Source organism: Glycine soja, chromosome 13, assembly GCF_004193775.1.
Source record: "Glycine soja cultivar W05 chromosome 13, ASM419377v2, whole genome shotgun sequence".
NCBI classification, from domain to species: Eukaryota; Viridiplantae; Streptophyta; class Magnoliopsida; order Fabales; family Fabaceae; genus Glycine; species Glycine soja.
This window is the reverse complement of record NC_041014.1, coordinates 7,712,398-7,737,470: the sequence shown is the minus strand read 5'-3', so window position 1 is coordinate 7,737,470 and position 25,073 is coordinate 7,712,398. Positions and strand designations below refer to the sequence as shown.

The window sequence follows — 25,073 nt, the reverse complement described above, 5'->3', positions numbered from 1 at the left end:
ACCACGTTGGAAATTAAAAAGAGGTAAAAAATAATATAATAATAAAAAAAAAACATCTTTTAGCAAAATAAAGCGGAAAATCAATCGGACATTTTCTCTTTGGGATTTCTCATTCTTAATCGAATTGATTAATAACTAAAGTGAAACTAAGGCTAAAATCAACTCGCCTAGTCAAGCTCGTCCACAAAAATAGGCTTTTGAAGTTTGTCATTTCAATTTCTCACTAAGTAAAATGGGTCATTTTTAAGGTCCAACGCCTTAAAATGATCACCACTTAAGTAAAAAAGAATCACTTGATAAGAAAGAACTACGTAGGTCTGATTTTCTCATCCCAAATTGAGGAATACGTAGGAGCAAAGGGAAACACCCTTGTCGACCACAAAAAAGGAAAAATATAAAAAAGGATATAAGGACATAAAAGGGAACGTAAAAATCAAAGTCATGTTTGCACATTCGATTAAAGGTTGCCGTCCCTTGGGACGGACGTGTGGGGTGCTAATACCTTCCCCGTGTGTAAATACAACTCCCGAACCTTTCACTTAAAAGTTCGTAGATCGCGTCTTTTCCGGTTTTTCCGACGTTTTCCTCAAATAAACGTTGGTGGCGACTCCGCGCGTATTCCTTTCGTGGAACACGCATCCCGCGAGTCACGCGTCGCCCTCCCGCCGAAGGGTAGGTTGCGACACACCCAAACTAGAAATGGCAATCTAATCACTCAACAACACACCAAGCTACCATAACCATGAAATGACACATGGCAGCAAGGTGGCACAAAACCAAGCCAAGCTGGAGGGGCATAAAATGACCAAAAAGTCAAGAAAATGGACAACTGTCAAGCTCTCAGCCATGGGCATTTTAGTATATTCATCATACTCCAACTTTAGTATATAGATATTGATGACGAGTTTAACTAATAAATAAACTTATTTAGAACTAGAATTAGTAGTCTAGAATAATTAAAGCTTTAGATTAAATTAAGAGACATGAGGTATTAAAGATATATTAAGACTAGATTAAGACACATAAGTTATTGGGCCTCACCCTAACTGGGATTATTCTAACTCCCCAATTTTTCCCGCTTAAGTAATTTAAATTGTTTGATTATTTTAAGAAATTTAATTATTTCTTAAATTGAGATTTGATTGGAAGAAATTTAACGTACGACAGTATGCAGTTAACTCCTTGGGTAATTTAATGTCAGGTTTGATATCTCTTTTGTCATGAAACATAGGACATTATGCGTGATTAAATATTATGAGCCTTGATTGAGTTGTTTTGAATTGATTTGATTTTATTTGGATTGAATTGCTTAACTTGGTGATTTTAGTGTGATGTTTGAAATTAATTCAATTAGCAATTTGATTCAATTAAGATTATGAATTTAAATATTTGACATGGTCTAATAATTTAATAGACTTGACTTGGTTATATAAGTATTGACCAAGAGAAATAAAATAAGAAATTTGGCCTCAGGAGTAGAAAACAAAAGTCAACCAGTGGAAGTGCAGTTAACGGAAATAAGGAGTGCAGTCAGTAAAAGAGGTCTCATGCTAGTTGGGTCTGTTGATGGATTCTGATCCAGCCAGTCAGAAAATGGAAAGGAAGTTGCTATTGGCCCATTCCAATTGCTATTGGCACTTATCAATGGGCTGACACTTTTTTATTCCGAAAATGTTCTTCTATGGAATCATGGTTCCTTTGTAAAATCACATACAAAATTCACCACGGAAATGTATTTTTATTGTAGTACAAAGGGTGCAAACAAATTACACAACATAAACATGTTTCCGATGAATATTTTGTCTGCATCCCCTATACTACAATGAAAACATATTTCCATTGTAATTACAGGGGAAACATATAAAATATTCAACGAAAACATGCTTCTGCATATAAAATCTAAAACACCCCTTTTCATTTCGTTAGGTATTTTATCAAGAAAAATTAATTGTAGAAATAAGTAACTTGAATTAATTTTGATACAAATTATATTAATGACGGTAAACATTAATTTTTTAACCGTAATCAAATTAATTGTTACATAAATTACCTTTTTATTTAAACTTAAATTAATCATGGCATAAATTACTCTTTTTAATTGTAATAAAATTAATATCATGGATTGATAACTTATATTTATAATTAATAAAAAATCATAAAAACAAAAAAATAACACACAACGAAAACAGAATTTTGTAGTGCTCTTTGCCAAGATGCACAATGAAATCGTATTCCCGTTATATTTTTTTAACCCAAAAAAATGCAATGAAAATACAATTATGTTGTGTGTCTCAACAAAGACCACAACAAAATCATGTTTGCATTGTGTATTAATTTTTTTAACGAAGTTTACAATAGAATTGTATTTCCATTGTATATTTAACATGGGGTTGAGAAGAACATAAGCAGTAGTAAGAAGAAGGGGGAAGGAGGGGTGGAGTGTCTGAATAGAGGGTAAATTGGCCTTTTCCTCAAATTTTAAAGTTTTGTAAGGACCAATAGCAATTTTAGTAGGGACCATTATCAACTCCCATCAGAAAAACACATGTGGGCCTACGAAAATGGGATTTTCCACCTAATCCCAACCATTTTGATAAAATAAAATAAAGAGAGAGAGGAGAAACTTACGTGGGAGAGAGAGAGAGCAAGAATGCGAGGTCCTGAAATGTCATCTTCCCAATTCACTATTCCTCCTACATGCAAATGTGTTGATGGAAGCTTGCTTGAGAAGCTTCTATGGAGGCTGAATCTTTGAGCTTCAATAAGGTCCTTCAATGGTGCTTTTCAGCCATGGAGTAGCAGCGGAAGATAAAGGAGAAAAGGTGCGATGAGACGCCATCCATTAGAGAATAAGCCATGAAATGAGAAGTTTCACCACCAGGAGAGTGTCTTGGATAAGAAGCTTGGAGAGGAAGCTTCAATGGAGGAAGAGAATGAAAGAGAGAGGAGGGGGGGGGGGGCATGGGAATTTAAGGAAATTAAGGAGAGAAGTTGAACTTTGAAGTGTGTCTCACAAGTTTCTCATTCATAAAAGTTATAACAAGTGTTACACATGTTTCTATTTATAGCCTAGCACATGGGAAGCTTCCTTGAGAAGCTAGAGGGGGCTAAGCTCACACCCCTCCAATAGCTAAGCTCACACCCATGCCAAAATACATGAAAATAATGGGAAGCTTCCTTGAGAATCAAGGAAGGTAGCTTCCTTGGGAAGCAAGGAATAATGCTTCCTTGAAAAGCTAGAGGGGAGCTACTCACACCCCTTCAATATGAAAATACAAAAAAAGTCCCTACTACAAAGACTACTCAAAATGCCTTGAAATACAAGGCTAAAACCCTACTACTAGAGTACTCTTAACTTGTACCCTTAATTTGTAGGGTACCCTATAAACCTAAAATTGCCAAAATATAAGGCCCAAAAGAAGGAAAACCTATTCTAATATTCACAAAGAAAAGTGGACCCAACCTTCGTCCATGGGCTCAGAAATCTACCCTTATGTTTATGAGAACCTTAAGGCCTTCTTCAGCAGCTCTAGCCCAATCCTCTTGGAGTCTCTTGCTCGTGGCTCTGGTGATTGGTTCCTTCCTAGGGAGGATTGCATCATCCCCTCCCCCTTGAAAAGGATTTGACCTTAAATTTGTTGGTTCCTCCTCCTCAGTATCAGTTCCATCTTCAAAAGGAATTAAATCAGAAATGTTAAAAGTGGTGTTGACTCCATACTCATTTGGGAGGTCCAACTTATAGGCATTGTTATTGATCCTCTCCAAGACCTGAAAAGGTCCATCACCTCTAGGACGAAGCTTGGATTTCCTCTTATAGGTAATTATCCTTCCTAAGATGGAGCCAAACCCAATCCCCTTCATTAAGAACTAGCTGCTTTCTTCCTCTATTGCCTTTAGCTGCATAAACCTTTGTTTGGTTCTCTATTTGGTTCCTAACCCTCTCATGCAACTTATTTACAAACTCTTACCTAGATTCCCTTTCTTTATGTATAAAAGAAGTGTCATGTGGGAAGGGAATAAGGTATAAAGGTGTTAGAGGATTGAATCCATAGACAACCTCTAAAGGGGATTGTTTGGTGGTTCTTTGAACCCCATATTGTAGGCAAATTCTACATGAGGAAGATACTCATCCCAAGATTTATAGTTGCTTTTCAGAAGAGCCCTTACAAGGATGGATAGAGACTTATGCACTACCTCTATTTACCCATCAGTTTGTGAATGGAAAGTGGCAGAGAAAAGAAGCTTAGTTCCTAGCTTAGCCTATAAGGTTTTCCAGAAGTGGCTAAGGAACTTAGCATCTCTGTCTGACACAATGGTCCTAGGAAAACTATGGAGTCTCATAACTTCCCTGAAGAAGAGTTTTGAGATGTGAGAAGCATTATCTACCTTGTGGCATGGTATAAAGTGTGCCATCTTGCTAAAGGAGGTTTCCCTTGATAGGAGAAGGTAGAAGGATTGTTTAAGAAGGAATGCTCTTTTGATATCACCTTTGTTGCAAAATTATTTTCCTTCTTAACAATCTTCTTGGAGGAATCCTTTTCCTCTTTTTCCTTCCGCTTGGCCTTTGAAGACAAGGCCTTACTATCCTTCTTTTTCTATTGTTTTTCAAGTTTTTCTTCCTCATCCCTCTTATCTTTTATAGTTAGTTGATCTTTGGCCACCTATGAAGGTGTTTGATGATGCAACACAAACTTTGTTCCAAGGTGGGTGAGGGTTATCTCATTAGTTAGGCCATTATGGATGATTTTCCTATCATATTTCCATGGCCTAGCTAAGAGAAGATGTCCTGCCTCCATTAAGCCACTGAAGATGTCCTACCCCTAATATGATTTTCCTATCATATTTTCCTTATATGTTCTAGTGGAAAAGGGCACTTTCACTTGTTGATTGACTATCATCTCCCCTTGCTCATTATGCCACTAAAGTTTGTAAGGCTTTGAATGGGGAGTGATAGCAAGGCTCAACTTAGAGACTAATCTTGTGTTGCAACAATTGCAACATTAACCACTATCTACAATGAGACAGCATGTGCTATAAAAAATTTTACACCTTGTGTGAAAAATATTCTCTCTTTGAGATTGGGTCAAGTCACAAGATTGGCCTCCTAGAAGCCTTCTGACCATTAACAGGTCTCCTTCTTCTTGGTGTTAGATTTCTTCACTAGATTCTTTCCTTTCTGCTTCTTCCTCATCTTGGCTACTATAAATGTCTTGGCCTCTCATAATCATGGTTTTCTTGGTGGGGCATTGAGATGCAATGTGTCCTCTTCCAAGACATTTAAAGCACTTTATAGAGCTAGTCTTATATATTATCTTTTAAAATATAATATATAAGATTAAATTCTATTCTCACATAAATTATTATGTTTTTATAATCTTATATATTATCTATTTGCACGACTAGGGGAATTGTTGTCAAGTTCTCCCAAGTGAGAGTGTCATGAGGACACACTTAGGCTATTTTCTTTCAAATGATAGCACATTGCATTTTATAGTTGAGTCAGGTGCATGCATTGTAGTGACCCACCTCGTCACTACAATATCACTAAGTCTAAAACGCAACATTTCAATTTTTAAGTGAAACTCCATTAATTTGATTATGCAAATGAAGGTAAATTTTTTTCACGATATAAATTCACCAAACGACGCATAAATACTTTAATATATATACATACATACATATATATATATATATATATGTAATACATCATTCACATGACAAAAATTAATTTACTTTATACATGTATCTAATCTCGAGATTTACATGGCCATTTATAAAAGAATCAAGGAACCTGCTATGGAATAGTTGATAATAAAACACAACTCTCTCCCAAAATAATTTCAACATTATCACGTTCGTTTGGCGACTCCAACAAAAGAATCTCCCTCCAGCATCATCTACTGCTGCCCATTTGCTCCCTCGAACGAAGGTTCGCGATCATCACAAGTACCAACCACACAGTACATAATTTCAAGGATGAGTTTATTATAAAAGATCAATGAAACACTAGATGACAATAGTTAGCAAGAAAGCAATAACAGTAACCATAGTCATTCTCAATACTCCACTAATTCAACATACACTTAACAAGCTAATCATCAACTCTTCCATAATTCAATCATTTATGCTAAGAATGGTGCATGGAACTGACATCAACTCTCAAATGCAATGTGGTACCATTTGTCAGGAAATAGCCTAAGCATGTCCATGCAACACTCTCACTTAGAAAAACTAGGTAGCAAGTGTTGAGGTCACCCTGTCGTACACAAGTAACTTCCCCCAATGGTGATCAACATTAGTCTCAAGGAAGTTCTAAACCGAGTGACATGCTCCTAAGTACACATATTTTTCCTCATGGAATACTACAAGTACTTATTTACAAAGTTTATGTTATTGCCATGCAAGTATGAAGTAAGAAACATGGACACCATCAATGCATTAACCATGGATTGTTAAAAATTCTAAGCAATTCCCTTCCCTCTCAAGGGATGCTTAAAATTCTTTAATCACTCTCTTTTCCCCTCCAGAGATATCCAACGTGTCACTGCATCTTGCATGTACATACACAACATACGTCAATCACAATGATATCAGTAACATCAACACCATCTTATCTCAGTGTCATTTCAACATCACACTACTAGAAAATATAGATTTAACATCGCTAGGTTAACATTGGTTTTCGACAAAATCAACGTTAACATAAACACAATGGTATAATTGTAAATAATGTGTATTTGTTCACATCGGTTTTCCTAAAAACTAATGTTAATGAACTGACGTTAACATCAGTTTTTAAAAAACTCATGTTTTAAAAACCGATGTTAACGTCAGTTCATTAGCATCGATTTTTCCAAAAACTGATGTTAATGTACGATAAGTTAACATCGGTTTCTTCAAGAAAACCGATGTTAACTTTAACATCACTTGGTTTAAAATAAAAAACTGATGTTGATCTTAAATTTAAAAATATCTGAACACGAGCCCTATTTTCCTCGCACTCTCTTCTTCTTCGACTCAGCTCTGTGTTCGCAACTCTGCCTCTTCTTCGTCTCAGCTCCGTCTTCGTGGCTTTGCCTATGATGCAATCATCCCTAGGAAGGGACCAGTTACCAGAGCCATGAGCAAGAGGCTCCAAGAGGATTGGGCTAGAGCTACTGAAGAAGGCCCTAGGGTTCTCATGAACCTCAAGGTGGGTTTCTGAGCCCATTGGCCAAGGTTGGTGATCGAGGCCGTACCCGAATCAAATAAACATGAAAATGCACTAACTAGGGAGTGATCCTAGGTCGTTTCCCAACGAGCAATGACAAACCAAATGTTCATAATATACTTGCACATTAACAGTAACGATTGGGGGGGTTTGTTTGTTTTGTGATTAAAGAGCAGAACAAGTAAACTAGAATATGAAACTACTAATAATAAAAACGGGTTGTTTCCTCTGATTCAGAAGCCATTCTCTTATCCTGGGTTATGGAGAATTCGTCCCTAACAGTCAACCACTTAATCCAACCCTATTTCAATTTACTAAGAGAAAATCAACTTAGGGTTGTCAATACGTGATTAGGCACCACATACACCAGTTAGCCCTTCGTCCATTAAGCATGAACGCAAGTTAGGCTCAGAGGCAATTAATCGAACACGAAGCGTGCACTGATTAATGTTCACAAATTTGGGATAACTGGTGAAGGGAAAACTGCCAGGAAACCACATTACAAACGAAACCTCAAAGAGAGTTGTGCTTCGTTCTCAAAAGGAAACAACACTAGAAAAACTAGCCTTCCATAGATTCAAATAGAAAATGCAAATGAAACATGAAGCAGAAACGTAAATGAACAGAAATGTAAATGAAACAGAAACGTAAATGAGACAGAAACGTAAATGAAAGTAGAAGAAGAAGCAAGAACGAAATTGTAATTAGAAGCAGAAAATGAAAAATTGCAGTAAGAACAAAAACAGTAGCCTTAGAACAGAAAAACGTAAAAACCTAAAACAAAAGCTCTGAATAATAAAATAGCATAATAGAATGCCTTCACGAATCCCAAGGCTGCTATTTAAAAAGAATCACTCAAAGTCACTGGGCCCTATTACAATACTCTGGCCCAAAACGAAATAAACACTAAACCACATAAAATAAAATTGCAAAATTTCCTAATTAAAAATTAACTAAGGTAAGCGCTGCTTTATTTGCCCTCTTCAAGTCCACAACCAAAATCCGGATTAAGCCCAATGTTTCATTAATTCCTGAAATTAGATTAAAAACATCAAATTAGCTAAATGAGCCCAAATAATAAAACTGCCTAATTAATTGACAATTAAGACCAATCAATAATTAAAATGGTGCAAAAAGGGTTTAGAAAATAGAAGAAAATGATGGCACATCAGTTGGGTCCGCTTATCTTTGTACATATTAGATTAGGATTTCATTATTTTTGGTCCTTGTGTTTAGGGCTCCATAATGTAGGTAGGGTACCCTAGAAATGTAGGATTTTTCAGCCCTTGTATTTTAGGGCACCTAGACTAGTTTTTGTATTAGGGGTAGTTTTGTAATTTCACATGCATTAAGTGAATACTTGATGTGTGTGTTGGGAAACAAGTTTAATTGAATTGGGAGAAGCCCAATCCAATTAAATTTTAGAGGGGGAGGTGAGCATTTGCTTGCTACACCCCATTGCCACATCATATAGTCACACTTTGTGCATGTCCTTCATGCTTTACATGCCTCATGACACCTAAGCACACTTAGTGGAGAATCTTGAACTTGATCTTGGATTAGTGGGCTGAACCATAACTGAAGTTCACTAATCATAATTAGTGAAATTTTGGCACCACAAATTCAATTTCAAATTCAAGTGAAATTTGAATAGAAATTCAAATTTCCCTCCAATTTTGTGTGACACTTAGGCTGTAAATAAAGGCCATGTGTGTGCATTTTTTCAACTTTGATCATTTGAGAATTACACTTCAAATTTCAGACCTCTTTTGAGGTACAAAATTTCGTGCTCTTTCTCTCCTTCTCCATCCACTCATCTTCTCCTACCTTCAAGCTCTTATCCATGGCTTCCTATGGTGGTGAGGTTCTTCCTGACTCATCTTCTCCTTGAAGTGGCGTCTCCTCTCAACTCTTCTTCTTCTCCATTCCACTTCCATTAAAATTCAAGAAGCAAAGGACTACATTGATGAAGAAAATCCAAAGCCTACAAGCTCCAATGGAGCTACATCAACCTATCTCTACAACACCATGCCCTTGCCACTTTGAGTAGGTCTTTTTTTGCTTATTTTTCGCGATTGCATCCCTCTCTGCATCATTTTTAGTTGAATACTATGGCTGAGTTTGGCTCACCTCGCATTGCTGAGTTTTTTTCAAGTGCCATGGCAGAGTGGCATGGCAATGCCTCGACTATGGTGGCCACAACGTTCTTGGCTAAACCTCGCATGGTTGAGTTTTGATAATTACATTTAGCAGGTTGTTGTAGTAGCAATGTTAATGCAATGACATGTTTAGGCTTCTTCTATTTAGGGTTCTTTTGCTCGGTCTTTATCAGAGTTTAAATCACCGCTTTACTTATGTGTGTGTATGTTTCTCTTATTTCTGTTTGCATAACATTAACAACCCCTCACTCACTCTTTTTATTTCTCAGGTTATTCCTTGCGCCATTTACATGACACCAAAGTTGATCAAAGGCTTCAATCTATTGAAAAAGTTGTCTGTATCCATCTATTTACATCTCTTTCCTTTTGCTCTTGCTTTTCCTTTCTCTTGCTTCACTTATGCATGCTATAGATGAAAAACAATTCCAATCAAAGACATTGTCGCGGGTTCCACTTCCATAGGTTTTAGTATCCCTGCTTTTGTCTTCACTACTGGAACCTCCTTAATCATCGATTTTGTTCCCACACTTCCTTGCAAACAACATGCTCTGCTCCTTAACATATAGTTAGTTATATTTCAGGAGATAATAATTGAAAAATAAAGAGAGAGAGAGAGAGCATTCATTGATTTAATGCATAAAAGGATTTTTTTTCTTACATCTAGTTGACCGGTTGGAGGCCTCCTTGTGATTGAATTGTTCTCCATTTTTCTTGTTGACAAACCCCACATTCAGCAATTCTTTTCCACTTTATATATATTAGTAGTGTTGAAGAATGTGATGCATCATTTTTATGTATATGTTTTTTTTTTTCTTCAGGTAGGAACAATTTAAGTTGTGTCCCGTGAGTTGGTTATTCCCACTCCATCCTAGGTTGACACTAGTTTTTTATTGCAATTGATGGTAAGTTTGATTCATTATGTGTTAAATTTTTGAATTTTGTCCAAAGGAGGTGACTCCCTGTCACTTCTAAGGCCTATGTTAGTGTTTTGTACTACAAATTCTATATTATTGGTACAATCAACTTTTGTATGTCACATGTTAGCAATATGGCTGAACAAATTTGGTTGCTTTAATTCCTTGTCTCCATTTTTTGCTGTTGGAAACTTGTAATTCAATGGTAGTAAAGAACTTAATGTCTTCAACTAGAGAATTAGTTGCTCTATGCCTTTGGTATTATGTTATTTACTTATATAGAGTCAGGGATTCTAGATCATGGTGGTTTTGGACTGTGTTGGCTGCATCAGGGAAGTTTTATATCTAATGTATTTAGGAATGATGATTGATGTAGGTGGTGATTGAGTTCTTTATTGGATTGTTGCTTTTTTTTTACCGTGTTGCTCATCATCAGAGGTACAAATGTATTTTGTAAACCTTTGATGACTACTACAATTTTTAGATTTAACATCGCACGGTTAACATCGGTTATTCACAAAACCGATGTTAACAAAAGCACGATGGCATTTTTGTAAATAAGTAGACTTAGTTAACATCGGTTTTTCCGAAACTTATGTTAACTACTCGATATTAACATCGATTATTTAAATAACCGATGTTACTATGGATTAATTAACATCGGTTTTGGAAAAACCGGTGTTAGTATGTCGTTGTTAACATCGGTTTTGGAAAAACCGATGTTATCGAGTTGATGTTAACATCGGTTTTAGGAAAACCGATGTTACCTACTTGATGTTAACATCGGTTATTTTTAAAAAGCTGATGTTGTTATCATTATATATTAAAAATCTGAAATTGCACAACCCGCACGCTTGAACTCTATCGTTCTTCTTCTTTCTCCTTTTGCCTGAGTTCATCTTTGTCGCAAACTGGCTTGCGCTTTCGTGACTACAACCACATTGTGGAGATCGCGTTTGTGGAGTTCGTCTCTGCCACTTATCGATTGAGGTACGTCCTTTCGTTTTAACATTAGGCGTTCGTCGTTTTAACATTTGCTCACTTTCGCAGGTCGAAGAAAACTAGGAAAGGAAAGAGTCCCGAAAAGGGTGGGAATCGATTTTGGAAGTCCATTGTGGTTCACCTTAAGACTCCCAGGGCATTCTTCTTCTTTCTCCTTCTGCTTGAGTTCGTCTTTGTCGCAAACTAGGCTGCGCTTCCGTGACTGCAACAACATTGTGGAGTTTGTCTTTGTGGAGTTCGTGTCTGGCACTTATCGATTGAGGTACGTCCTTTCATTTTTACATTAGGCGTTCCTCGTTTTAACATTTACTCACTTTCGTAGCTCGAAGAAAACTAGAAAAGGAAGTCACTTGTGGTTGGCTTTAAGACTCCCAGGGAAGCCATCGAAGGTATGTCTCTGTTGTCATGTTTTGAAACCAATTGGTTAACTTTGTATATATGATGTCTACTTTGTTGCTCAGGTGATTTGTTCGTCTTCTTTAGTCGCTGTCAAGGTTCGTTGTTGCTTATGTTCTGTGTGCTGCTAAGTGATGAGTGTTGATTAGGAATATCTCCGACACTGACGACAATTGACAATCGGTGAGTATATGCATGTCTATTTGTGGTTCTTACCAAGATGAGAATATGCTTGTTGCTAATAATTAAAATATGTTGTGTTGCAGTTCCTTTGGGTATTTGTATTTTGAAGTAATGGATTTGAGTCATTTGATGTTGCTGGATGTATTTGTATTTTGTTCGTTTGTATTTGCTCTTTAGTTCATGAAGTTACAGACCTTGCAAGTATTTTGTTAAATAATGTGATTGAAGTAAATTTTTTATTAGATTTAATTAAATAAATGTTTAGTATTTTGTTCTTTCCTATTAGTCTATTGATAGATAACTAGAATAAAAGAAAAGCTAAGGTCGGAACAGTTGATAGCTAACTAGAATAAAAGAAAAGCTAAATTGCAGGGAATAATTCTCATATCTTTTTATTTCATCATTACCCCTTTTTATAGCCATTTCATACAAGATATTTTGCTAAGTTGTTATAACAGAATTTTGAAATTGCATAACCACACAGGTATCAAGTAAAACGTGGAAAAAGCTTTAAGCGCGAAGTAGAAGGAATTCTAGAATCTGCTATCGGGCTTGTAGCTCCCCTAGTCCTTATACGAAGTCATTGAGGTACTTGGGCCTGTGTGTGTTGCGTTTTGGTCTGTCATTGCCTCTACTATTTGTAGTCATGATTTCTTCTTGGTTGGAATTATTGTCTGATGCTGTTATCTGTGTGATATCTGGTACTGCTGTTAGTGTGTTGCTATCATCTGCATGGTTTTTTTTTGTCGGGAAAAATATATAAATATTTAATTTTGTAAATAGTGATGAAGTACCAGAGGTACTTTGTACATAGATAGGATCCCATAGATATGGTTCCTTAGAAAAAACTAATACAGTTTAATTAGGAACCATATTATAGCTAATACATCTGGTAAAGCCCCAATAAAAATCTACCCTCCAGTGATACAAAAAGCCTTGTTCATGTAGCATTCGATCTGCTATGATGCATGAAGTGGTCTTTTGGTTCTTTGGGGAAACCACCCACTGATTTGACCCATGAGACTGTCTCCCACCACAAGGAAAGTACCTTGCTGCAGTTGAAGAAAAGGTGTGTTGCATCTTTATCCAAATTTTTACAGAACGGGCATAATGGATCATCTATCTCCACTTGTCTTCCTCTTAAATTCATCTTCGTTGGTAAATGGTCTTTGATGAGCCTCCATGTAAATACCTTTGCCTTAGGTGGTATTTTAAGTTTCCACAGAAGCGAGAAACTCCCATCCTCTGATTCCCCCCTTATTTCCCCCAGCAAAAACTTATATGCAGTTTTGGTCGAATAGATTCCACTCGAGTCTTGCTTCCAAACCCATGAGTCTACTCCTTGTTGCTGTACTGCTAGCCCTACTGTTTCCTCTAGGAATTCAGCAGCCATTGTAGCTTCATTATCAAATAAGTTTCTCCTCCATTTAAAGTTCCATTCCCACCCTTCCTCCTTATGACTTCCCAAGAGGCTGATAGGTTGTTGTTGTTGGTTAGAGATTTGATATAGCGTAGGGAATTTTTCCTTTAAAGGTATGTTCTCTCCAAGCCATTTGTCCTCCTAAAATCTTTTTTTTTGCTCAGCAAAAATAATGATATATTATATATGAGTACTAGAGGTACTATGGTACAATATAGGATGGGTATACAGCAGATTCAAAATACTAAGGATCTGGCTGAACCCATAGAGGAAGTACACATGCCCTGCAAATCTAGTTTAAACTGTTACATTCATGAACACTCCCTACTTCTAGAAGACTGCTTTGAGATGGGAAGACCAATAGCAGAAGTGCATAGTGAAACCCTTCTCCATAACCTTGAGCAAGACCATAGCAGAAATAGTGCGTCATCCATGACTGTACTTCCATAAAAAGACTGATTATCAAAGACTACCCTGTTTCGGTGCTTCCAAATTGTCCATGTTAGTGCTACCCACCAGCATTTCCATCTTCTAGCTCTAACTCCCACAGCAGACCAGTTTTCATGTTGCAAAAAATTATATTTGGGATTATGAGGAAATACACCAGATGAATTTATCCATGACTGAGATTCCCACCACAGAGGTAGGGTCTTGGTGCAATAGAAAAATAGGTGTGTTACATCTTCATCCAGGCTGTTGCACAGTAGGCACCTAGAATCATTCAACTCCACTTGTCTGGTCCTTAAGTTTGTCCAAGTTGGCAATTGATCTTTAATGAGCCTCCATGCGAACACTGTTTGCTTAAGAGGAATTTTAAGATTCCATAACTCCACGAGATTCCTATCTTCTTCAGCCCCCGTTGTCACTTCCATCAATAATCGATATTCTGATTTTGTAGAATAATTCCCACTCGGGTCAGCCTTCCAAACCCATGAATTTGGTCTTTTTTGTTGAATTTTTACCTGAGCCAGCTCCTCTAGAAATTTAGCCGCCATCCGAATTTCATTTTCAAATAAAGATCTCCTCCAACTAAAGCTCCATTCCCACCCTGCATCTTTTTGGCTCCCCACACTGTTGATAAGTTGGTGTTGCTGGTTGGAGATGTTGTATAATCTAGGATACTTTGGCATTAGTGAGACTCCTGCACCTACCCAAGAATCTTCCCAGAATCTGAATTTATGACCACTCCCCACCCTCCTGTCTGATTTTTAAATACTGTTGCGTGCTGCTAATGATTTAACTGCAGCAGACCCTTCCACCAAGAAGATAAATGGCTTCTCCTCATTGTGTCATCCAGGGCTCTCCACCCTCCATACTTAGATATAAGAATTCTGCTCCACAGGTCCCCATGTTGTTGAAACAGCTCCCACTTCCACTTTGCTAGCAGCGCTGTATTAAAAGCCCGTAAATCCTTTGCTAGCAGCACTAGATGGAGGTCCCTACTGCTCATAAGGACCTGATTTGGGAGGATATTCAGGTATTTTTATTTTGTTATTTGATTTTGTTTAATTAATAGCCAAAAAATACATTATTGTAACAATAAACTTTATTTGATGTTGTCAGGCGGAATTTGATATCCCAGAGGCTTCTGACAGTAGGACGAAAAGGAAGTTACTACAGACCGTGGGGGAGAGATGGAGGCAGTTTAAATCTGACCTCACAAGGAAATGGGCCCTTGCAGCCGATCAGGATGGTGTCGAGGACACTGTCTATGAGAAATACGGCATCAGCAAGGAAAAGTGGGCCCAGTTTTGCTAGACTCGTAGAGACCCTTCTTGGGAGGTATGTTCCTTGCCATTTAAGTTTTTTTTTCATATTAAACATGATGTTGTTATACTTCATTCTACCCATTTCAAACATTATTGTTTAATTTTTTCAGGATGTGCGCAAGAAGGCACAGACCATCCAGAAGCAGAATACTGCCCCCCACGTTTTGTCTCGTGGGGGTTATGATTATTTGGAGCAGAAGCTCCTGGCTGAGAAGACGAAGAAGAAGCTGGAGGAAGCTGCACAGTCTGGAAGCATTGATGGCGTCATCGACCCTCCATCCCCGGTCAGACGCCACGTGAAGTGGAAGATGGCCCGCACGAAGAAGACAGGGGAGATGACGACTGAGGCCGCAAAGGAAATCACTGAGAAGATTGTAAGTCATTTTCAACTAACCATTACTATTATATTTCAATATTTTGAGAATGCCATGTACCACTGTGTGTTTTCTGTGCAGAATTCGTTTGAGGAGTAGGCCACACAGGGATCGTTCGTCCCCCATGGACGTCAGGATTTTCTCGCCGCTGTTATTGGACGTCCAGAGCACCCTGGACGTGTCCGTGCTGCTGGAGCCGGTGTCACAATCAAGCAATACTTTGGATCGGCTCCACGGACGTCCCACAACGCTTCCTCCCTGCCTCCTAACGAATTGCAGCAGCTGACCCAGCAGATCAAGGACCAACTAGAGGAGTCCATCACAGAGAAAGTAACGAGGCAGGTCATGGCATCCTTCAGCCACATGCAGTCCCAGCTTCAGTTGCAGATGCAATCTCAGGGACTTGTAGTGCCTCCTGAGCCTCTGGTTGATCCCTCCGGTCCTCGAGTGAGCACAAAGGGGAGTTGTGTTGATCCCTCAGGAAATGATCCCGAGATGGGTGACTCTGATAGGTGCAGCTTGTACATAGAAGCAGATCCTGCCCACCTGGTTGCCGTGGGGAGAGTTTATGAGGGATCCACTGTTGTTCATAACACTCCTTTGTTGCCTGGCCATGTAAAGGTGAGTGTGGTGGAGGTTACAGATGCAGATGCTCCAGTTCCTATACCCACTGATGAGGTTTCCTTAGTGGGGCAGGAACTTCACACCTTCCTTGCTTAGCCGACACATCTGGTCAAGTCTTTATCACAACAGGTACTTATTGTCCTTACTATATGTTTCTTCTTTTTAAATTAATTCATTAAGTGTGCCTCAAATAAGCCTATTTAACTTTGTTTCATGAACAGGTAACTGTGTCTCCGGCAAAACCACCTCCGAAGCCCGATCCGGAGGTCGATGATCCACTTTATCTGATGACATTGACCTTCCCAGAGCTTTTCTTGAGGCCTTATCAGGTTAGATTGGATGCCACCGTGTTCGGGGTCTTTAATCCAGATTTCCCCCTCTACATAAAGCACGAAGACCTCTCTGAAATCGCACACGGTGGTCAATGTCTCAGCATATCAGTGTTACAGTTGTGGATTCTGTAAGCCATTATATATTACTTTTAATTACCTAAGTTATTGCTTTCAATTCATAAATATTTAACTTTGACTTAACATAAACAGGTATCTCATTGAAACATGTATGCGAGTGGGGAATTCTGATATCTATGGATTCCTCGAGCCACAGTCCATTTAGAGGTCTGGTCAATCGCAATTTGAGTATGAAAGTTACATAAAGAGTTGGATGCAGAGTTCACAACGCGATGTCTATCTTGGAGCCTACCTAAATGGGTAAGTCACAGAATAACTAAATTTAATTAATGTTTACTAATGTACTAACCCATTTTAGGTTCCACTACAACGGACACTGGCAGATGGTGGTCATCCTGCCCAAGGAACACCTAGTTGTCTGGTTTTGTTCATTGCATAACAGGCCAGATAACTACCTTAAGGGGATTATTAATAGGTTAGTGTTCTTTTCAATACATTTGCATTGTAATACCTCAACGTATAACACCAATTTTTAATTATTGCTCATCTGGAACAGTGCTTTAAAAGGTCTTGATGATGCTCCACAGCCTAAATCAAAGGCTTCTGCTAGGTGGATTGTCGTCAAGGTCCTTCCACTTATATATATTTCTTTATGTGTCTGTACACTAGTTGTTTAATTAATATCCAAATTTCATTATGTATTTAGTGTAATAGACAAAAACGAAGTACTGAGTGCGGCTACTATGTGATGCACTGGATGTCCACCATCATTTTAGGAACTTTTAGGAATAATTGGGAAGCGGTAAGTTTATTTCAAACAAAATCGATTTATTTATAATTTCTATTACATTATTAACTTATTATGATTTATTTCATCATGCAGTATTTTAACGATCCTAGACCATTGGAGCCAGAGAGATTATAGGCATTGCGGATCCAGTGGGCACAGTTTTATCTCCGAGTTAGAGATCAGACCTAGGATTTAGGGACAGTGGTTTTTTCCTTAGTTTACTTTGGTTTAACATTTTTGACATTTTCTATGTAATATGAACATTGAATTCATTTGATGATTGTTCTTTATGATAAATCAATTATTTGATGTTTATTATCATTAAAATTGCTTGAAAGCAGAATAAAATGTTTATTTGCTATGAATTGGGCTTGAAATTGCATTTGATAGGTACAATTTTGGGTTTACTGTAAAAACAGAAAGTATATATAAAAAAATACTTGAAAACAACATCATTTATTAACGAAAACCGATGTTAATATGATAAACAACATCGGTTATTTACAAAAACCGATGTCGACATGAACCTTAACATCGGTTGTAATAGACAACCGATGTTAACGTTTGTATATTAACATCGGTTATTTGTGTATAACCGATGTCAGCGTCTGTATTTTAACATCGGTCATCTGTAGATAACCGATGTCAACTCTTGTACATTAACATCGGTTAGTTATAAATAACCGATGTGAACATTTGAATATTAACATCGGTTATCTAAACATAACCGATGTTATACACAAAGAACTACACCCAATAAGTGTATGCATCATCAACGTTGACATCGGTTTTCTAGAAAAACCGATGTTAAAGGAATATATTAACATCGGTTATCGTAGGAAACCGATGTTAATATATTAAATTAACATTGGTTTTTCTAGAAAATCGATGTTAATATAACATATTAACATCGGTTTTATTGCAAAACCGATGTCAACGTTCATCTTGCGTACACTTTTTTTGCTGTTGTTCATTGTGTTTAACATCGGGTATTTAGAGAACCGATGTTTTCATATATATGTTAACATCGGTAACCGATGTTAACATTGATACATTCAACATCGACACTTTCAACATCAGTTTTAGAACCAATGTAGAATGTTCTAAATAATCGATGTTGAAAGTGTATTTTCTAATAGTAGATGTTGTTGTCTATTACCAATGTTTTTATTACTTGTTCATTGTGATTAATGAGAATTGATATATGCTATACAAGTTAGGTTCATCATGAGTGAACCTTAGATTCCCATTTGAGATTGGATACAATGATTCTTGCGGATAGTTTGCATTAATCATTATGATGAATCTTGAATTGTCCGTTTGGACAGTTTGGGAAGAGTCATATTTTTATGGTTGATTCATGTGTTACGGTTAAGATTATTTTGTTGAATTTGATGAAATTTCAGTACAATGCATTTCTAGTTGTTCTCTGAGTGCATACTTGATTGTCGAGGAATTAATCTCACCGCTTTCATGTCATGTACTTGGAGATCGATGCAAAATGCTGCTAAAATTTCGTCAAATTTAACAAAAGAGACTTAACCTTGATGTATGAATCTACCATAAAAAAATTTCTTGAATGGGATAGGGCCACACCTTTAATGAAAAAGTGAGATTTTCATGCATTGAATAACTTCGGGAGTATCACAGAGTTATTTAGATGGATGAATGAAAGTCGCATGAGCCCTGCGTATGAGGAAGGTGTGGAACAATTCTTGCAATTTGCTTCGGAAAGAAGTCAACCGAATGGGGATGGAAAATTTTTTTGTCCTTGTATAAATTGTTTGAACAAGAGACAACAAATACTCGACAACATACGGGAGCATATGTTGTGTAATGGGATTAAGAAGAATTATACAGCGTGGATATGACATTGTCAGTTGATAGACATGTAGAGGGGGTCCCAATCTAAACCATTTGATGTAGAAATGGGACATCGCTTAGAGGATATGATTCGTGATCTTGGACAAGAGTCTTTTCAGCAAGCATATGCCCCTATGTATGATACATTGAAAATTGATTCAAAGAAGCCTTTGTATCTGGGCTACAACAATTCCTTGACATTGTTGTTAGTGGTGTTAAGTCCGGTTAATGTCATGGCCAGATATGGGTGGAGTGACAAAAGCTTTAGTTCATTGCTTCAAGTAGTGCACAATATGCTTCCAAAGGAAAACACGTTGCCAAAAACATACTATCAGGCCAAGAATTTACTATGTCCGATGGGTATGAAGTATTAGAAGATTCATGCTTGCCCTAATGATTGCATATTATACAGACGTGAGTTTGAACAAATGAACAAATACCTTGGTGTGGGGTATCACGGTACAATGTGAAGGATGATGATGAGTGTAGTAGTGATGAAAACTCAAAGAAGCCCCCCCCCCCAACGAAGGTGTTGTGGTATTTTCCAAACATTCCAAGGTTTAAGTGTTTGTTTGCTAATAGAGACTACACAAAAGACCTTACATGACATGCAAATGGGAGAAACTGTGATGGAATGCTCTGTCATCTGGCTAATTCCTCCTAGTGGAAGAAGATTGATCATTTGTATCCAGATTTCTGCAAAGAGGCAAGAAATCTGAGGCTTAGACTTGCCACTAATGGAATGAATCCATATGGCAATTTAATCACTCAACATAATTCGTGGCCAGTTTTGCTAGTAATTTAAAACTTGCCTCCTTGGTTATGCATGAAGAAAAAACACATGATGTTGTGAATGATGATATCGGGCCCAAGACAACTAGAATATGACATCAATGTTTATCTCAGTCCCTTGATTGAAGACTTGACAAAGTTGTGGGACAAGGGGGTTTCAGTGTTTGAAGGGTTTCAAAATGAGACTTTTGCTTTGCGTGCAATGCTTTTTTATACCATTAATGACTTTTCAGCATATGGGAATTTGAGCGGGTACAGTGTTAAGGGTATCATGTATGCCCCATCTGTGAAGAAGACACAAGCTACATACAACTAAAACATGGTAGAAAAATAGTATACACTAGGCATCGACATTTTTTGAAACCTTATCACCCTTTCCGGAGATTGAAAAAAGAATTTAATGGAAGTCAAGTGCATGAAAGTGCACCGATACTGTTAACTGGTCACTGGGTCTTTCAATGGGTTCAAGACTTGAATACTATATTTGGAAAGACCCAAAAGAAGGAAAAAAGTAAGACTTGCATATGGAAGAAAAGGTCAATTTTGTTTGATCTTGCGTATTGGTCCGATCTAGATGTTAGACATTGTATTGATGTTATGCATGTAGAGAAAAATGTTTGTCATAGTGTCATTGGGATGCTCCTTAACATTCAAGGCAAGACGAAAGATGGTTTGAATACTCGGCTGAGTTTTGCTACATCAAGTGTTAACCACACACTTATTCACAACCAAAATGTCCACAATTTTAACATATCACAATGTCACAATCCACCATCACATGTTTACGCGTATCTCACAAATCAACACATGTTCAACTTTGCACTTATACTTAATCCCAATAACAATCTCATAATCTTAAAGCAACATCTTATCTCACAATTTCATCAAATATTCAATTTATCACTTAGGCACAATTTTAATCACAATTTCATATTCTCAATATAACAATTTATCATGCCAATCTAGTAAATCTTGTCCAAAGTACAAACAATTTATACAAAAATGCTTCTCACAACATGGGGTGTAAAACCCCTCATACAATTTCACACAATCATATCAAAATCAATGAATCAAAATCCCAGGTTAAAAACACGAAAACACTAAGAGCACTTAATTTTATCAACCAATTTGCATCAGGACATCAATTGGTCTGTCAAACACAACAATATCGTATTTATAGTCATAAAGGGAAAATAATAATTCAATAAACATCGAAAAATAAATCCCAATTTGATCCCCTAAGGATCCCCACACATGTTCATTCTATCCCCAATTTCAATAAACCCATTCCTTACCTCTAAGTGGGCTCACGTGTATAGTCTGATAGTGATAGTGGTGTCTCTAGTAGTTCCCTAAGATTCCTCAAGTTTTTCCTATATTTGCTTTGTTAAGGTTTCCAAGCGTTTGAGAGAATGGCTCCAGATAGAATGCAGCTACAAAACATATGCAAAAAGGAGCACAAATCTTTCAAAGGATATGCCCAAAGGTGGAGGGATATGGCAGCTCAAGTGGTGCCTCCAGTGGCAGAAAGGGAGATGATAACAATGATAGTAGACACGCTATCGGTGTTCTACTATGAGAAAATGGTGGGTTACACACCTTCAAGCTTTGTGGATTTAGTTTTTGTTGGTGAAAGGATCGAAGTGGGCCTAAAAAGAGGCAAATTTGATCATCCTGCTTTGACAAAGCCTGGGGCAACTAGAGAGGATGAGAAGGAGGAAGGAACCCATGTTGTGGCTGCCATTCCTACATGGCCAAATTTCCCACCAGCTCCACAACATCAATACTCTGCCAATATCAGCCCTTCTTATTACCCACTATCCTATCAACCAAGAACCCTAAATCAGCCACAAAGGCCACCCCTAAATCATCCAATGCCAAACACCACCCTTAACACAAACCAAAACACCAAGTGAGGAAGGAATTTTGTCGAATTCACCCCAATTCCGGTGTCATATGATAGCTTCCTCCCATATCTACTCAAGAATGCAATGGTGGCCATAACCACAGCCAAGGTTCCTCAACCTCCATTTTTTCAAGGATACGACTCGAATGCAACGTGTGCTTACCATGGAGGAGTCCTGGGGTATTCCATTGAGCATTGTAGGACCCTTAAACATAAGGTGCAAGGTCTAATTGATGCAGGCTGGCTGAAGTTTGAAGAGAATCGCTTGTGAATTCTGGCGTTAGCAAGCGACACTATACATGAGGCAATTTTGAAGGTTGTTGTTAGATGTCTCCAATGACTCATTAGGATTTTCAAGTTTATGCCATTACTATAAACAATAGTTGCAATGCTAATAATATGGATAAATTTGATGTCCTTATCTCATTCTCTCACAATTACATTTTTGCTTATTTAAATTCCACTGGAATGTGAATATATGTCATTGGTTTGTTTGTGCAAGTGACTTGCGCTCTTGAGTTGATCTTCAAGTCTGTTCAATCAGAAGCTTCTCGTTCTCCATGTTGGGTGAGGGAGCCGTAAAACGATGAGTAAAGTTCAAAGCAAAAAAATTCAAAACAAAAAAAAATGTTTGATTGACTATATTTCAAATTAAGAAGTACAAACATTCATGTGACCTCATTTTATCATTCCTTAAATTTTGTCATTTTGGGAGAAAAGTGAGTTATCAAAAACATGAGTCGTTCGACTTAATCTATCAATTGAAAATCCTTTAAATGTTTCTCGTCCTTGAAAATTCATTTTTGAGAACCTGCATGATTTCTTTCATTTTTCCCTACTACAAGGTCATAGCAAAAGGCATGAATAGATACCTCAGAGCCCTACACTAAGGCAATATGAGGCACCATGCATGAGCCACAAGCGAACCTAGGGGCAGACAAGAATTTCTCAACCGGTAGGTCGAAAACCCGGAAGGGTGGCCTAAGCAAAAATTAGGGTTGAAAAAAATAATATAATAAAAAAAAGAGAAAAACAAACAAAAAAACAATTAGGGGTGTGTTATTAAGGTTTTGTACCAAAATCCAAACCACAAAAGGATCTAAGTCAGGATTTGAAATGACACATGGCCATGTTTCAATATCCCAAACACTAGTTTATCCTTTGCTACCCCCTCAGAGCCAAAGCATATTTGTTTTCTAAAAACAAACAAAAAACAGCAAAAGCAAAAATAGAAACCTTGAGTAAGAACCATCGCTAAACCGATGAGGAGAGCGATGCAAATAATGCATACTTGAAGTTGGGAAAAAATAAAAATAAAAATAAAAGACACAAAATCCGCTGAAGGCGGGCGAAAAAAGAGAGACAAAAGATCTTCAAATTCTACAAGAAAGGCACAAAAGTGAAATATGAGACAAAAGAAGTAGGGCCCAACTCAAAAGTTGAAATGAACAAAGTACGAGCAACACTCTCAAAGTTCTTACACAATATAACCCTCAAACACTCTTTGCGCCTGTCTAATCCTTTCTTTCATAGCCCTCTTACCTCTGACCATGTTACAAGCCCAATAAAGCCCATGTGGGTCAAGGAATGACTAATTTGATTTTAAGTTGGGATTCTGGAATGAAACCCGTGCACGCTTGTGATTGTTATATATATATATATATATAACAAAAAAAGAGAAACCCTTGAGGTTCGCAATTGCACATTTGAGAAAAAAAAAACTCATTTGACCAGGAACTCATGGAAAATGCACAAAGAAAATTGTGACAATAGGGTACATCTGATGTCGACTCCTTAAGATTCCTTTCAAATCCCAGGGCAGCCTTCACTGTATAAATTCTTTCAAGATTAACCCATGCCATCAAGTTTCAGTGGGATCAACAGACCCTTGGCATTACTCTATGGCCTTAAATAAAAAATGTTTCACAGCGATCCATTGCCATCCTTCAACGGTGCATGCGATTGGTCCCAAAGCCATATATTTTCTTGCTATGGAGAATAAATCGAAGCTTTTAAAAAAGAAAGGGGAAAACCCCAAGATCAATATTTCAGTTGATCGATTAAATGTCAAACAGCTCCATTGTCGTCACTCCAAAATGGTCAAGTGACTAAATCAAACAGAACATACACTCTGAGAGAGTCCACGAAGAGATTTGCAAAAAAGAATAGGATGAGGTGTTAGTCGATGAATACGACTAACTTTTGTGTATAAAACCTGTGTATTTTTTATCAAACTTTCCCAATTTATGATTGTTTTGTAATACTAAAAGTACTTTTTGTTAAAGATAGGTAATAGATAATTTATACTTTTGTTTTGTGTGTTTAAAAATCAATTTCTCTCAATTTCAGGTTAATTAGGCAAATTGGCAAAAGTGTTGTTTTCACCTTCTCGCTAAGCCAATTTGCAGGCTTAGCGAGCATTCACTAAGAGCGACATTCAGTGGCTAAGCATGAGGAAGAATCCAGAAGAAGATGAGCTGTCAAGTTCGCTAAGTGCACCGCTCTAGGTCATCAAGCGCACTGCTTCAGCTCATTCGCTAAGCGAAAATAGCGCGCTAAGCCAAAATCCACTTATGCGCGCTAAGCGATCCAGATCTTCGCTAAGCGCACGAGCATGAACAAGGCCCCCTATTTAAGCCTGAAATTAGATTTGCAAAGGGAGTTTGGCATTTTTCATGTAGAAGCCTCTGCATGCACGAGAGTCTAGCCTTGGCTTGAAGATTTTGCATGTTTAGGAAGTTCTAGAGAGAGAAAGGTCCAAGTTCCAAAGAGTTCTGAGAGATTTTGTTGTGTGAAGATCTGCGGAGGTGCGAGTTCGAAGTGGAAGTCATCCTGAGAGCTTGAGATGAGTTTGTGAGTGATTGTGAGATCCTAGAGGTGAAGGAGACATCCTCACCACTTGTGTTTTTGCAGTCTTTCATCTTGCTCTTCTCTTTGTTGTAAAGGAGGTTTCTGGACTTTGGAAAGCTAAATCCTCTATTGGATCTTCCCTATAGGTACCTGTTGTAAATATATTGCTATCTATGTGATGATGTTTAGTGTGTTCTCTGTGCTATCTGCTTTTCATTCCAGTGTGCTTTTACCTTGATCACGTAGATGCATGCTTTGTTAGGGTCATTCAACAATGGGAACTGGTCTGATTCTAAAGTCCTTGACAGTGTGAGACTAAGTTGTTGTGCTATCATGAGGGATCGGGGTACAAGAACTTAGTTATGTATGTGTGTCTTAATGCGGTCTTGGTTGAGTTTAGTCTTACAAGAG

General features: G+C 37.6%; 1 protein-coding gene across 1 annotated transcript; it reads right to left on the bottom strand.

Moving 5' to 3' along the window:
• Positions 1–13,595: 13,595 nt before the first annotated feature.
• Positions 13,596–14,414, bottom strand: LOC114381548. Its single transcript, XM_028340825.1, has one exon. The coding sequence runs from the start codon at positions 14,412–14,414 to the stop codon at positions 13,596–13,598; it is 819 nt and encodes a 272-aa protein (XP_028196626.1).
• Between the last annotated feature and the right edge of the window lie 10,659 nt (positions 14,415–25,073).